This window comes from Triticum aestivum, chromosome 1B (assembly GCF_018294505.1).
Source record: "Triticum aestivum cultivar Chinese Spring chromosome 1B, IWGSC CS RefSeq v2.1, whole genome shotgun sequence".
NCBI lineage: Eukaryota > Viridiplantae > Streptophyta > Magnoliopsida > Poales > Poaceae > Triticum > Triticum aestivum.
The window spans coordinates 649,450,210-649,463,604 of NC_057795.1; the positions used below are offsets into that span (position 1 = coordinate 649,450,210).

The 13,395-nt window shown below is 52.7% G+C and overlaps 1 protein-coding gene, 1 long non-coding RNA gene and 1 pseudogene across 2 annotated transcripts; 1 reads left to right on the forward strand and 2 right to left on the reverse strand.

Moving 5' to 3' along the window:
- The first annotated feature begins 6,348 nt into the window (after positions 1–6,348).
- LOC123081518 (endoglucanase 15-like) lies at positions 6,349–8,778 on the forward strand (annotated as a pseudogene).
- Positions 8,779–10,006: 1,228 nt separating this feature from the next.
- On the reverse strand, positions 10,007–10,767 carry LOC123145341 (uncharacterized). Its single transcript, XR_006472258.1, has 3 exons — positions 10,677–10,767; positions 10,496–10,576; positions 10,007–10,395 (listed from the first exon to the last, which is right to left on the reverse strand). It is a non-coding gene; the product is annotated as an uncharacterized lncRNA (long non-coding RNA).
- A 175-nt stretch (positions 10,768–10,942) lies between these two features.
- Positions 10,943–13,089, reverse strand: LOC123098554 (aldehyde oxidase GLOX1-like). The gene has a single exon (XM_044520589.1). The coding sequence runs from the start codon at positions 12,975–12,977 to the stop codon at positions 11,103–11,105; it is 1,875 nt and encodes a 624-aa protein (XP_044376524.1). The 5' UTR covers positions 12,978–13,089; the 3' UTR covers positions 10,943–11,102.
- Positions 13,090–13,395: the final 306 nt, after the last annotated feature.

Consider the following 13,395-nt stretch of genomic DNA (forward strand, 5'->3'; position numbering starts at 1 on the left):
CGGCTCCATACCGGATGGCATGTGGGTCACCACCTTCCAGAAGTTCTAGGATCATATCAAGACGATGAATATGCCAATGTTCGAGGAATTTTATGTCGAGCCTCGTGATAGTTTTCGCTTGAATTTTGATGTAATCACCTTGATCCCCAAGTTAGCGGGGGCATGGATATTCGCCATTTTAGGACAATCATTGCGATCAATGTTCTTCAGCGGATCTTCACTAAGGTATGTGATGCAGACAGTATTGTAGCACTTTCCAAAGCGGGGGTAGTAAGTATGTAATGTCAAACCCAAAAGGAGCTAAAGGTAGGATTCGTATTCTCTCATGTCCTATCTACCACTGATACAACCATACGCGCATCAAATGTTCGCTTTTACCTAGAAACCAGAAATAAAACTATTTTATGAATATAAAGGGAATAACTTGCAAGGTAGATAAGAACTTGGGCCCATGGTCCTTGTTTGACCTAGGGTTAGGTTTTGGCTATCTTAGGACATCCTTCCACCCCCTTGGTCGGTACCCCTTGGTCCTATATAAGTAGATCAATCTAGTAGCATTTTCTTTGGGATTTGTTTAGTTGAAGTTAGCTATTGCAACTTCGTGTACTTCGTTTGTGTCCAACGGCTAGGCCAAGACCGTTTTCGGATCCCCACTTTATCAACACTTCATATATATATATATTCGCAATATTCAGATTGCATTATCATATTATTGCTTGTTCTTCGATTGCATGCAGGAATAGACCTTCGTGGTCAAGCTGATTATGCTTCCGGCATCGTCAGTAACATCTCATTCATGCAAGTTTGTAGTCGAATCATAAAAGTGGACTCCACCAAATCGATAGTTCTCATCACACCAAAAGATTGGGATCCTCGCCTCTAACAACAAAACTTTGATCACATAAAGAATGATAGTTCAAATAACAAGAAGCATCACTTTATGAATTTCAACATAACATAATGTGGTAATGAAGCATCTTGCAAATCCTACAAGACTACACTCCAAACATACAATGCATATACATCAAATAAGTAATGGTAATGACTAGGTAACCTTCTTGAAGATAATCATCACACTTTTGCTTTACCAAGCAAATTACTAATAAGATGAATGCATAAAAGCTAAGAGTTGTCTCCATGCTCATTAGATAGTGCCTACGGAAAGAAACACGAAATTGACTCAACATAAAAATGCCACCAGGTGGCTGCAGACTCATGGATCCTGCTACAAGGATAGACGGTGAGTGGTAGCATGCAGCGTGTTCATCACGAGTCCTAGACGCTCGCGGTCACGCTGCCTGGACAACGGGTCAAGTTGCAAGAAAGCAAGGAATTTGAAGAGTGAATCAGAGGCACGTCGAGGAAAGACCATCTCAATCACCATTTCAGTACGTCTCGTCCACAACGTCCAAGCTAACACCACAAACAAAAGCCAGAATAGGCACCGATGCCGCTCGATCTGGTTGGCTCTGGTTTCAAGGAACCTAGCCAGGTCCAAGGCCTCCCGGTCGGGCCCTAGAGCCTCACGGACAAAAACTGCACAGAACTCTCACCGCCGTGCAAGAAAAAAGGATATGGGTACCCGTCTGCGGGACATCGCAGAGGAGACACAAGCCATTACCAGGGTTGTGTCTCTTGAGCACCTATGTCCTAGATGGGAGTCGGTTCCTCAATAATTGCCACACAAAAATCTTGATCTTCAAGGGTAGGGTGCTTTCCAAAGAGAAGAAGTCAAAGGAATAGTCGGTCTACGTCACATGGCACAGTATGTCGAGCCAACTGAGAAAACATCCAAGGGTGAGAGACTCCAAAATAAGGTGTCCAGATAACCCGTTAGCATTGGCGGGAGGGCAACCCATAGATTAGCCTTAGATCAAAAACAAACCGGCAAATTAAGACCATTGATCAGAAAACAACAACATTTTTGCGGGCGATAATTTACACCCAGATTGGGCCGCAAAAGGGAGTCCCCTGTTTTGAGATATACCAGAGAAACTCTACGGAAACTGCTGACCTTGCTCTATAAGGTCAACGTCTACAATGTACTACATTCGTCCTGATTTATTGGTTCCCTTCTCATTTTATGCTAAGTTTTAACCTTAGATTTAACTAATAAAATGTTAATACATATAACAAAAAAATTATTGGAAACTATGTTCTAATAAAAGTCGATCGATGTATTTTTTTGGTGACATGCATTATTATTTTCTTAGTTAAATTTATGGTAAAAGTTTGAGACAAAATACTAAAAGGACCAATAAACTAGGATGGAGATAGTACGTTTTTCTCAGAATGAACACCTAATATTCCCCCACAGACTACAGTAGTACCAGTGGTGGTTCAGTCCATCCATCAACCAAAAAAGTCATTGTTTATTGGACGTAGAGTTTCTGCACCCGCAGTAAAATTAAAACAAAATAAAAAATTCAATTTTTTTTGCGAGAAACATTGAAAAAAGTTTTAAGTGCTTGCAGAAATTTGTTATGAAATCACATTCCTATAAGGCGTGGCAAAAAAAAAATCAGTACTCTGAAAATGCTACTTTCAAAAACATTTTGGAGCACTGGTTTTTTTTTTACCATGCCTTACAGGAATGTGATTTCATGATGATTTTTTGCACGCTCTTAGAATTTTTGTCAATGTTTCTCCAAAAAAGATTGGAACTTTTTGAACTTTTTTTTGATTTTACTGTTCACCGAGCTCATTCGAGCTTGGGAGCAGAAAAACACTTTCGCTGTTTATTGGCATTTTCTCGGTTGCACAGGGGAGTTCGGTAGCCGGCCGCGCAGCGCGAAGAATGTCAAATGCCCGCGGAGAACGTAGCGACTGCTGGCCATTGTTCTGGCTGGTGTACCCACCACCACTGTTGCAGCAATTAATGTACGGCCGCGGTGCATCATCAGCAGAAAATTCGTGCAATCGCCATGCAATCCGGGTCAAGACTCGCCCGAAGCCGGCAGCCGGGCACGGTTCGCTTATTCCCTCTCCTCGTCCCCTGCATGTGCCCATGATCGAGCGGACGGGGCCGTGCACGACGCGGAGGCAAAGACACGGAGCGGCATGGCGAGGCCACGTGCCGGTGGCAGCACGGTGCGAGAACGGCATGCCCACACCACACCGGCTCGTGCACGGGGGCGCGCGGCATGGGGCGCCGACTTGTCTACAGCCGCGCGCTGCGGGTGGCCGGCCGGCTGCGCGTGTCCTGCTTTTTTTTTCGTTGTTGAGAGGGATGCGCCTGTCGTCCACATGATGTTCGTCACCGTTGAATCCTTGAATAGATCCTGGAACCAATTCTCACTACACGACAAGAAACCCTAACCTCACCGCATCAAGGAGACGGCAGGAATCTACGTCAGAGCTCTGTCGAATACGTCCAGATGGATAAACTCGAGGAGGATCGAAACCCGAAAAAAAGATGGCACGCAACATTACGATGGATCAGTTCTCTAATCTGTTTTGTTATGGGAATGGGCCGGCCCGGACCTGGCCCATGGCCTCAAGGCCAATTTCAGGGGGCCATGGGTCGACACATTCTAACAAAAGTGGCCTAGCTGGCCCATTGGGTACCCTAGAGCCGACCTGCAATTCAGCTATAATATTAAATACAAGTTACAAAAGAAGCACAAGTCCAATTTCAACTCTTTTCACATCCAGTACACGACAATCTACATCCGTTGACGAAAGAACTACTGCAGATTCATAGTAGAATGAAAGAAGTCACATGTAGGAAACTCCAAGCAGAACCAACACCATTCCTGAAACTACTGCAGAACCAACACCAAGCGCTACTATACTACTCCAAAGCCATCCTGATGGTTGGCTTCACATGTAGGAAGAAACCTACACACGCGCGCGCGCACACAGTAGGTCGCTGCACCAACCGAGTTGAATTATCAGGATTGACCAAGAACACAGCATTGACCAAACACCTTGTAGGTTGAGCTACCACACAGCACTGACCAAGAACGAAACTAGGATTGGCTTCGAGCTGGGAAGAGGAAGGGGAGGAAGCCAGCTAGAGTCTCACCTGCGACTGGAATGGCAAGGTCGACTGCGAACGGGACCGCAGGTCGGCAAGCTCGACGGTGACTGAGATGACGAACGACAGGCAGGAGGAACGCCGGCGGCAGCAGGCCAGCAGAGATCGTCGGGAGCAGCGCAATCAGATGGTTGGGTCGACCCGTGTGACCCATTGGGTCGCACGGTGCCGGCTGCACTGACCCGTTTATGATTCAAGACCAACCCACCTGGCCCATTGGCCTTGACATTTTGGGCCGGGTCAGTGACCCAGCGAGCCGACCCGGCCCATTCCCATCTTGATGGACTGGACTCCGATATCACCCTTGCCACTGCCTTGGCCAGCACATCGATTGAACAGCTTGCGGGTCTCTACGCCACCCTAATTTCAATCAAGCATTTGAAGAGTTGAAAGTCTTTGTGAAAAGCTCGATTTCTTAGCCAGTGATGATTAGTGCATTAACTCTGTTTGGCCTATACACCATCTACATCGCCACGGAGATCATCCAAGGCGGGATGCCGCCAGCACCGTCGCTAACACAGTGCTCACCCATGGCGAAGCACCATCGACACGGAGCACGTTCAAGATGGGACACCGTCAACACAGTTGTGGAGCTCGTCCAAGGCGGGACGACATCTAGGTCACGGAGCTTGTCCAAGACGGAGCATGTTCAAGGCGGTACCCTTTCTACACGTACCGCCGCCTACATTAAGCTCACCCTAGAAAGGGCTTCATCCACATCACCGCGGACATGGAGCCCGTCCAAGGCGGGTTGACGTCTACATTCCCACTGACACGATCCATCGTTGGGTATTGTTTACACCGCCGTCGACAGGAAGCTCGCCCAAGGCAGGGAGCCGTCCACATGAAACATGTTCAAGGCAGGACGCTGTGTATTCTGTGACGGAACTCGCCCAAGGCGAGATGTCGTCTACACTGGAGCCGACACGGAGCTCCCGCTAGGCAGGGCATTGTCCACACTATCACTGACATAGAGCCCGTCCAAGGCGGGACGACATCTAGGTTGTCACCGACATGATCCATCCTTGGGTATCGTTTACCTCGCTATCGACACGAAGCTCTCCCCAAGGCGGGGCACCGTCGGGTCCAAGGTGGGACGTTGCGCCGCGGAGCTCACCCAAGGCGAGGCAGTGAGCCGTTTACACATAACTGACCTGGAGCCCGTCCAAGGTGGGACAACTTCTACATTGCCCCCAACATGATTCATCATGGGGTGTCGTCTATGGTATGCCTACTCCCACTCAATAAGGCTGCTGGCTACATCATCACAATGTCTTCATCAAGCCATCATCATCGACCAAGCCATGTTGCATGGTCTCATCATGCCAACCTTGTGTTGCCACTTATTGAGCAGGCAACATAACCCACATCCGCATGATCCAACATCCACACTGACACACATCATCAATATTCTCCTAGCACCGGACATGCGGGAATATACTCCGCTGACATTTCATTCTCTGATGAAGCAAACTATCACTTGTTGCACAAACAAAGCAAATGTAATTCATCCAGTCCGACGCCGACAAGCAAATATCATTAGGTCAGTGATTGACGATCGAGTTGAAGGCTGTCCACATCATCATCAGACACCGACAAGGCGGAGGGTTGCGGGTGAGCATAGCCCGAGCAACGGGCATTCTGCTCTCCTCCTCCACTTCACCGCCACAACACCATCGTCTATACTAAGCATACCGAGAAGATAAGATCCGAATGTAGCAACTTAGTCGGAGATGGTATGCAACTTCAACCCGTGGGCCTGAATAATCAAGAGCCTTCCGAGTCTTAGTGAATTGGAACACATGGTCGCCCAAGTCATATCGACCAAGGCCATGGAGCGCATTTGTTACGGGATCGTGCTTTATTTCTCCGAAATATGAATTCCCTATATTTTATCTGTGTATAGGGGCGGAGCCAGGATTTGAGCATAGGGGGGCCAAAGAGACAACGCTCGCCACAATGCTACACGTTTATATTTTGTCTAGCATATATATAAAGTTATAAACACAGTGATGTACGCATGTTCAACAATTACCAATGTATATCTAGCTCTAGTACACCTACACCATGTGTAGGGTTTAAGAATTGAAGCAAGTCCTTAGAAAGGGAACAAATTATTTTTTTCACTTCATTTTTCCAATAGAAATTATAGCTAATATAAGGCAAAAGATTAATTAGATTCGTACTTGTCATATGATCACATATTTCTCACACCGTTACATTAAATCGATTGCTAGACATTTTACAAACCAGCTCCTACAATTTCACAGGAACACCCTTCAATCAAAAACATAAAAGCAATCAGGTCCATGGATTTGGCCTGCGCAAGCACACGAGCAGAGCAGCAGTACTACGCGCCCATTGGTCTCGTCGCCGGCGAGGAGGCGCGCCATCGGGGTCTGGGGGAAGGAGCCTGCATCACAGCAAGCCGTGGATGCTTGGGGTGGCGGCTGAAGACCATCCACCGCGAGCTCCTTAGCCGGCCAACTGCAGCGGGACGCGAAGATGGTTGTCGGCGGGCGGCGTGGCCACGCCGGCGAGGCGGGAACAATTGGAGCTCCGGGATCAGGCGGTCGGTTGCCTCGTCGCAGTCGCGGCACACCGTGCGTCGGAGGGAGCCATGCGACGGAACGCCGGCCCGCCGTTGGGGTCGGAGGGAGTTGCAGCGTGGGCGGGGCGCGACCGATGACGAGGGACGCGCAGGTGATGCTGAGCAGCGCGACCGCGTTGTCCTGGTGCAGGATTCCTGCCCGAGTTGGAGCTGCTGCTGCAGTCGCCGGCCGGTGGCGTATGCAGATTGGGCGGCGGCGGCGCGATACGTTTCTGGCACCAGAACCTCATACGGGGTCGTGAGGATAACAAGAGTAGGAGGCAGTTTTTCTTTGGATGACAGGTGGACCCCCGTAAGGCCTCACATGAGGATAACGTGATCAAACGTCGCCATTATATTTGAGAGGTTAAGTGGTGCCACGTCAGCGGTCCCGTTTGTCATAAACGCACTTAACGGAGCCCGATCCGCCAATCAGTGTTTTTTGCAAAAAGATTACCGTAGACATGGTGTTTTTTGCAAAAAAATAATATTGTAGTGTTTTTCGCAAACCTAGCCTTCAAAGTGGTGGTTTTGTGCAATTTACTCGTACGGCGAGGTTGGCGACGGCGACACGGATCACACCTGCTGGCAGCGGCCCGAGGACATGACGACGAGCCGCCAGGCGTTCCGCATTGATCCCTAGAATCCCGGGTCGGACCTCGCCGGAGAGACGGCCGCCGCAATGGCCGCCGCGTCCATGGTCTTCCGCACCACTTATCCGGGCTACGCCAACCTGCTCCTTGAACATTCTAAGCAGGTGGGTATATTTTGGCCCGATTCCGCAGCCTGATCTGACTGAACTTGAAGAAATCTGACAAGAACTGCATATATAGGTTTACAATTACTTTGTCTGATTCCTTGATATGCTCGCTCACAGTTGTTCGAATTCGCCGACAAGTACCGGGGGAAGTACGACGCCAGCATCACCGTGACGCGGAATTACTACGGGTCATTCAGCGGATACGGGGTAAGCATTTTTTTTTCTGACATTCCTTTCAACAATGTGATGATGGTGCGGTGCAGGATGAGCTGCTATGGGCGGCGGCGTGGCTGTTCGAGGCGACGGAGGAGCGGTTCTACCTCGAGTACCTCGCGCGCAACGGCGACGCTCTGGGCGGCACGGGCTGGTCCATCAACCAGTTCGGCTGGGACGTCAAGTACCCCGGCGTGCAAGTGCTGGCAGCCAAGTTCCTGCTTCAGGGCAGAGCCGGCGAGCACGCGGAGGCGCTGCAGAGGTACCGGCAGAACGCCGAGTTCTTCGTGTGCTCGTGCGTCGGGAAGGGCGCCGTCAACGTCCCGAGGACCCCCGGAGGTGGAACAACCTCCAGTTCGTCACCAGCGCCTCCTTCCTGCTGACGGTGTACGCCGACTACGCCACGGTGACCGGCAGGGGCGCCGTGCGCTGCCCCGCCGGCGCCGCGCAGCCCTTGGAGATCCTCGCGTTCGTCAGGTCCCAGGTGAACTACATCCTGGGCGACAACCCGAGGGCGACGAGCTACATGGTCGGGTACGGGCAGAACTACCCGCGGCAGGTGCACCACCGGGGCGCCTCCATCGTGTCGGTGAGGACGGACCCGCCGTTCGTGAGCTGCCAGGAGGGCTACTCCAGCTGGTACAACAAGCAGGCCGTCAACCCCAACGTTCTCGACGGCGCCCTCGTCGGGGGCCCCGACGAGTACGACGACTTCGCCGACGAGAGGAACAACTACGAGCAGACGGAGGCGGCCACCTACAACAGCGCGCCGCTGCTCGGCGTCCTCGCCCGCCTCGCCGGCGCCTGCGGCGGGCTGGACGAGTACCAGTCGCTCCCGCAGGTGGCTGCTGCAAACCGCACGTCACGGCCGGCTCATCGTCGGCATCCTCACCTTGAGATCGAGCAGAACGTGACGAGGACATGGGCGATCAGGCGCAGGACGTACCACAGGTACTCGGTCACGGTGACCAACAGGTCCCGGAAGAAGACGGTGCGGGGGCTCCACCTCGGCGTCTCGGAGCTCGACGGCCGGCTCTGGGGGCTCGACAAGGCGCGGTACGGGTACGTTCCCCGGAGGTGGCTGCGGGCGCTGCGGCCTGGGAGGAGCGTCAGGTTTGGGTACGTGCAGCCCGGCCCTCCGGCCAATGTGTGGTCACCGGATACAAGCTGGTGTGAGTGAACTCTGTTGGATTAATTATGCATCTCTGGGATGCCATTAGCAGGAACAGATTGCATCTAGATCACCTAAAACATGAACAGAGAAGGGTTTAGGGGATCATTACGTGTCACGGCAGTGGACATGATCGCCTGCTTGGTGCAGGCTTGATGCAGAGGTGATGTAGTCGAGGTAGAAGTCCTCCTCAACGTCCTGATGCCCTCAAGACGCCACCGGCACTGCCCGGGGACGGCAGCGGCGGCTGGAGTAGGTCTTCCCGTCGCTGCAGCGCTCCTCCTGATCGGATGGGGTGAGAGAATATCGGGAGGGGAGTGAAACCGTACGTGAATTGTGATCGCGCAGGCTGCCAACCCTCTCCCGTTCCCTTTTATGTAGCGCTGGCGACAGGGGACCTAAACCATCAGTTGGTTTGGGTGCCCCCGATCAGGGCGCCTTAGTTGGGATAAAACCTCACATACATTGGTGCGTGAGGCCTTTTCATTAACGTTATCTTTTTCCTTTTTTTTGTTAAACTAATAGATCTAACTGGCCTGTTTAAGCCGTCAGATCAAAACCAACAAACTCTTCTTGTTTCCATGTTTGAGGTCCTAGCTAGGATAAGGATAATCCAGAGTTTTTGGTGGGTTTGTTGTGTGCGTGCTAGGCGCGAGTTAGTGATGGGATCATTGGGATGGGAATGGGGGGAAGGAGTGAAGAGATTAAAAATGCCATGGTGCTCATCCTCTTCCTTCCCAGAGGGTTTGGTTAGGCCAGAGAGGAATTTGGAATTTAGAGAGATGAGATGTAATGCTCATCCTTCTTGCGTTTGGATGTTTTTATTTATAAAAGATGCAAGGCATTACCTCAGCTTTAAGTTAATAAAAGCTCCAAATGCCCTAAATTACTGACTGTCAGTGTTGTCCTATCATTTGAGCTGCATTCTTCAGTCAATGCCCTGAAACACTGACTGTTTGGTTGTGCCGAAAAGAACATGGTCTGAGTAGAACTAGATAGGACAACACTGACTGTCTGCTAAGAAAAAGGTTAGATCCCAACCATTAATTTGAGCTGCATTTTCAGAGCTGAGAAGCTAAGATGGGATAACCATTTGAGCTGCATGCAATTTCAGAGCTGAAGAAAATGTGCAGTTTGTCCTGAAGAAAATGTAGAACTGCTCAGCTATGACACTTACTGCTGTCCAAAAAGATACTCCCTCTGTGTCAAAATATAAGACGTTTTTTGGTCTAGATTACAGTTTTCTAATCTAACAACAATCAGCAGCATGATCAGATTAGGCCATCATTTTGATCATACTTGAATAACTAATGATTTCAAGAGGAACAGTAACAAACAAGCAACAAAAAAAAAGTGCAACCAACTGAGACATGACTAAAAAGGAGATGACTAACCAACTGGCAATGTTTAAAAGAGGGAGCAGCAGTTGCAATGCCTCTTCGATGATAGAGCCATATGGGTCATCCTTGATGCTGTTAATCACCTCGGTCCTGGGGACAATCCGACTCAATATCGACATGTTTGATATCCAGTCAGTAGCACACGCGATAAGCAATCTTACTCCACAATCCACATTGTCCATTTGAAATAAACATTTTGGCCATGTTCACTTTTCTCACATGCTGAAAAGAAAAATTTGCACAGGCGCATCGCACCAAGCATCAAACCTAAACCAGGAACTAGAACTAATCAAAAAGACGAGAGATTCGAGCATATACATACCTGAAAAAGCAGATCTCCTCATGGATCCAAGAAGGGGGACACTGAATCCGAGCACCAACAAAAGACCAGAGCAAAAGAAACCTACAAAAACACATAAAATTGTTAAGCTTCACGCAGATCTATAGAACAAAAGGCACCATCGGAGAGGAGGAAGAGACAGAAGGCAACGAAATCGACTAACCCTAGCCAGCGAGGGGAGAGGAGGAGACAGAATGCGACGAATAAGGAGAGAAGGGAGTGACTGACCGCACAGACGAGAAGTGGGGGACGAGATAAGGCAACAAGCAGTCGGGCTCGGCCTCGGGCAGAATAACGGGTCAAACTTAACGGGCAGAAGCGCAGACGAGCCCATATCAAATCGACTGACCCAGAAAAAAGCAGTGAGTCGACGAAACGAGTCTAGCCCAAAAACGTTCACACCAAAGAAAGAGAAAAAACAATAGCATGAATCACAAAGCCCGATCCAACGGATCAAAAATCGACTCCAAAAACCAGACGATTGACATATAGCTATTGTACACTGCATAGATTTACTATTTAGGAAGGTAGTTCAAATTTATGTGCTAATTAACTTTTTTTTCCCGCAGCAAGCAACGCGCATGCAGGGTCACTGTATCTTGACCCATACGGCGATGCTGGGCACGTTCTTGGCGATGACGTAGACGAGGTAGTAGGCGGGCGGCGCGAGCTCAGGCTTGCCGGGCGCGTCGACGGTGATGGCGTAGCCCTGTGGGTCGGGGATGAAGGAGGCGAGGGAGAGGATGAGGAGGCGCTGGTTCATGGAGTAGCCGTGCGTGGTGAAGGGCGGCGCGTACATGGTGACCATGACGTCGGCCTCGACAACGGGGTCGAGCGGCGTGCGGAACCTGAAGGTGTACTTGGCGCCGTAGCGCATCCCCTCCCTGGGCAGCGAGTGGGGGTCGATGATGGGGCGGTTGGCGACGTGTCTCCTGCCGTCGAGGTAGGGCGGCGTGAAGCGCTCGACGCGCACCTCGGTGGGGAAGTCGACGCCGCTGAAGTTGTAGCCCGCGTTGGTGTTGCCGCCGGCCACGAGCACGGTGGCGTCGGGGAGCACGGCGGCGGTGGAGTGGTAGACGCGCGAGATGGTGGACGGCGTGAGCGGGCGGAAGCGGGACCCCTGCGGCGCCGACGGCGTGTAGAGGATCGGCGAGCGCACCGGCTGGCGCGCGAAGCCCCAGCCCCCGCACCCCTTGGCGGCGCCGTTGAGCAGGAGCAGCTCGCCGTTGGGGAGGATGAGCATGTCGCCCATGACGCGTTGCACGGGCATTTCCTCGGTGACCCACTGCGCGTCCTGTTTGGCCAGGTTGATGCGGCCGCAGTCCTTGAGCGCCGGTCCGTACTGGCCGATCTCGCCGACCTTGAACGCGGTCTTGTTGGCGCCGCCGCAGATGATGACCTCCGGCTCGAGTTCGGGGCCGCCGTGGAGCTGCCTCCCGCGGAGGTCGAGCGGGAGCATGGCCGACATGGCGGACGCCGGGTAGTTGCGGGCTCCGCCGGGGAGCGGCGGGACGTCGCGGATGACGATCTCGGAGCGGTGGTCGAAGATGATGCCGCGGTCGTTGGCGAAGATGAAGAGGTTGCCGTCGGGGAGGAGGTTGACGAAAGGGTAGAGGTTGTTCTCGACGTCGTCGGTGGTGTCCCGGAGCAACGCGAGCGGCACGGACTGGTGGTTGAACATCCCGGGCTTGGGCAGGTGCTCGAAGGAGAATGCGCGGCGGCCGCCGAAGATGGCGAAGCGGCCATCGGGGAGCACCTGCTGGGTGGCGTACCACCGCCCTTCGAACAGGCTATATGGGTGCTCCTTCCAGTCACAGGTGTGGCAGGGCGAGAGGTAGCGGACAGTCCTGTCGCCCTCGAAGTAGCCCCCGGACTGCACGAGGTTGCCCTCCGCGTCGAACCCCCCGGCGGAGCACCAGGTGTCGGTGAGGATCTTGAGGGGCCGGACGGCGCCGGTGGCGTAGTCGAACTCGACGGCGTGCGCCCAGCAGTCGGTCTTGTGGAGGCGCGGGTCTACGCGGCAGTTGTCGAACCTGAGGCGCATGAGGGAGCGGCCCGTGGTGGCGGTGTCGAACATGATGGCGCGGCCGTGGCGCATGATGGCGAGGTGCATGGCGGAGACGCCGGAGTTGTCGCTGACGATGGTCCACGCGCCGTCGGGCTTGTCGTCGCGCACGGTAACTTTGACAGTCATGGTATCATGGGACGCCTTGCTGGGCTCGCCCAAGGGCGGCACGCGCGTGAGCCCCATGGTGTTGGGCTGCGCCGCGCCCGTCTCCTCCCGCTCCGTGCGGGGCGGGGGCGGGCTCTTGGTCGCCCCGCCGCCGAACGGGTCCAGGTAATCGTTCTCCGGGCGCCCGCCGAAGATGTTGAACGGGTCGAAGAGGGCCTCGACGCCGAGGAAGGAGGCGAGGAGCGCCATGGCGAGCACGCCGGCGCGGAGGAGGGAGGAGGACCGGGCCATGGCGCCTCCTTCCCCGATGAGCTCGGCCGACCTCCTCGTCCTTGACTGGGACGGGACGGTAGCTCCGGCCGTCGAGCGTTGCCACGGACGGTAGCTCCGGCCGGCGAGCGCGTGCGGCTGGTTGAGCTAAAATTGGGTCGCAGCGCGTGGCCGTGCTCCATTAATAGCGCGGGAGGGTGCAACGACCAACGACGACGCGCACGTTCAAATATAGCCGCCTGCCTTTGTGCATGTTTGTTCATTCTGCGGTTTAAACACGCGGCTGGGCCTCAAGTGGACCTGCTTGATTAAGGGCCCTGAAAGTACCGGGCCTTCATGGGCCTCCAGTGAGCAATTCTAGTTTTATCACACTGTCATCAACTAAGTTTGTCTTAGATTCTCAAAAGAAAAAAACTAAGTTTGTCTTAAAAAACATTAA

Excerpts from the sequence above, each read along its gene's own strand:
- LOC123098554 (XM_044520589.1), bottom strand. The coding sequence starts at position 12,977 with ATGGCCCGGTCCTCCTCCCTCCTCCGCGCCGGCGTGCTCGCCATGGCG.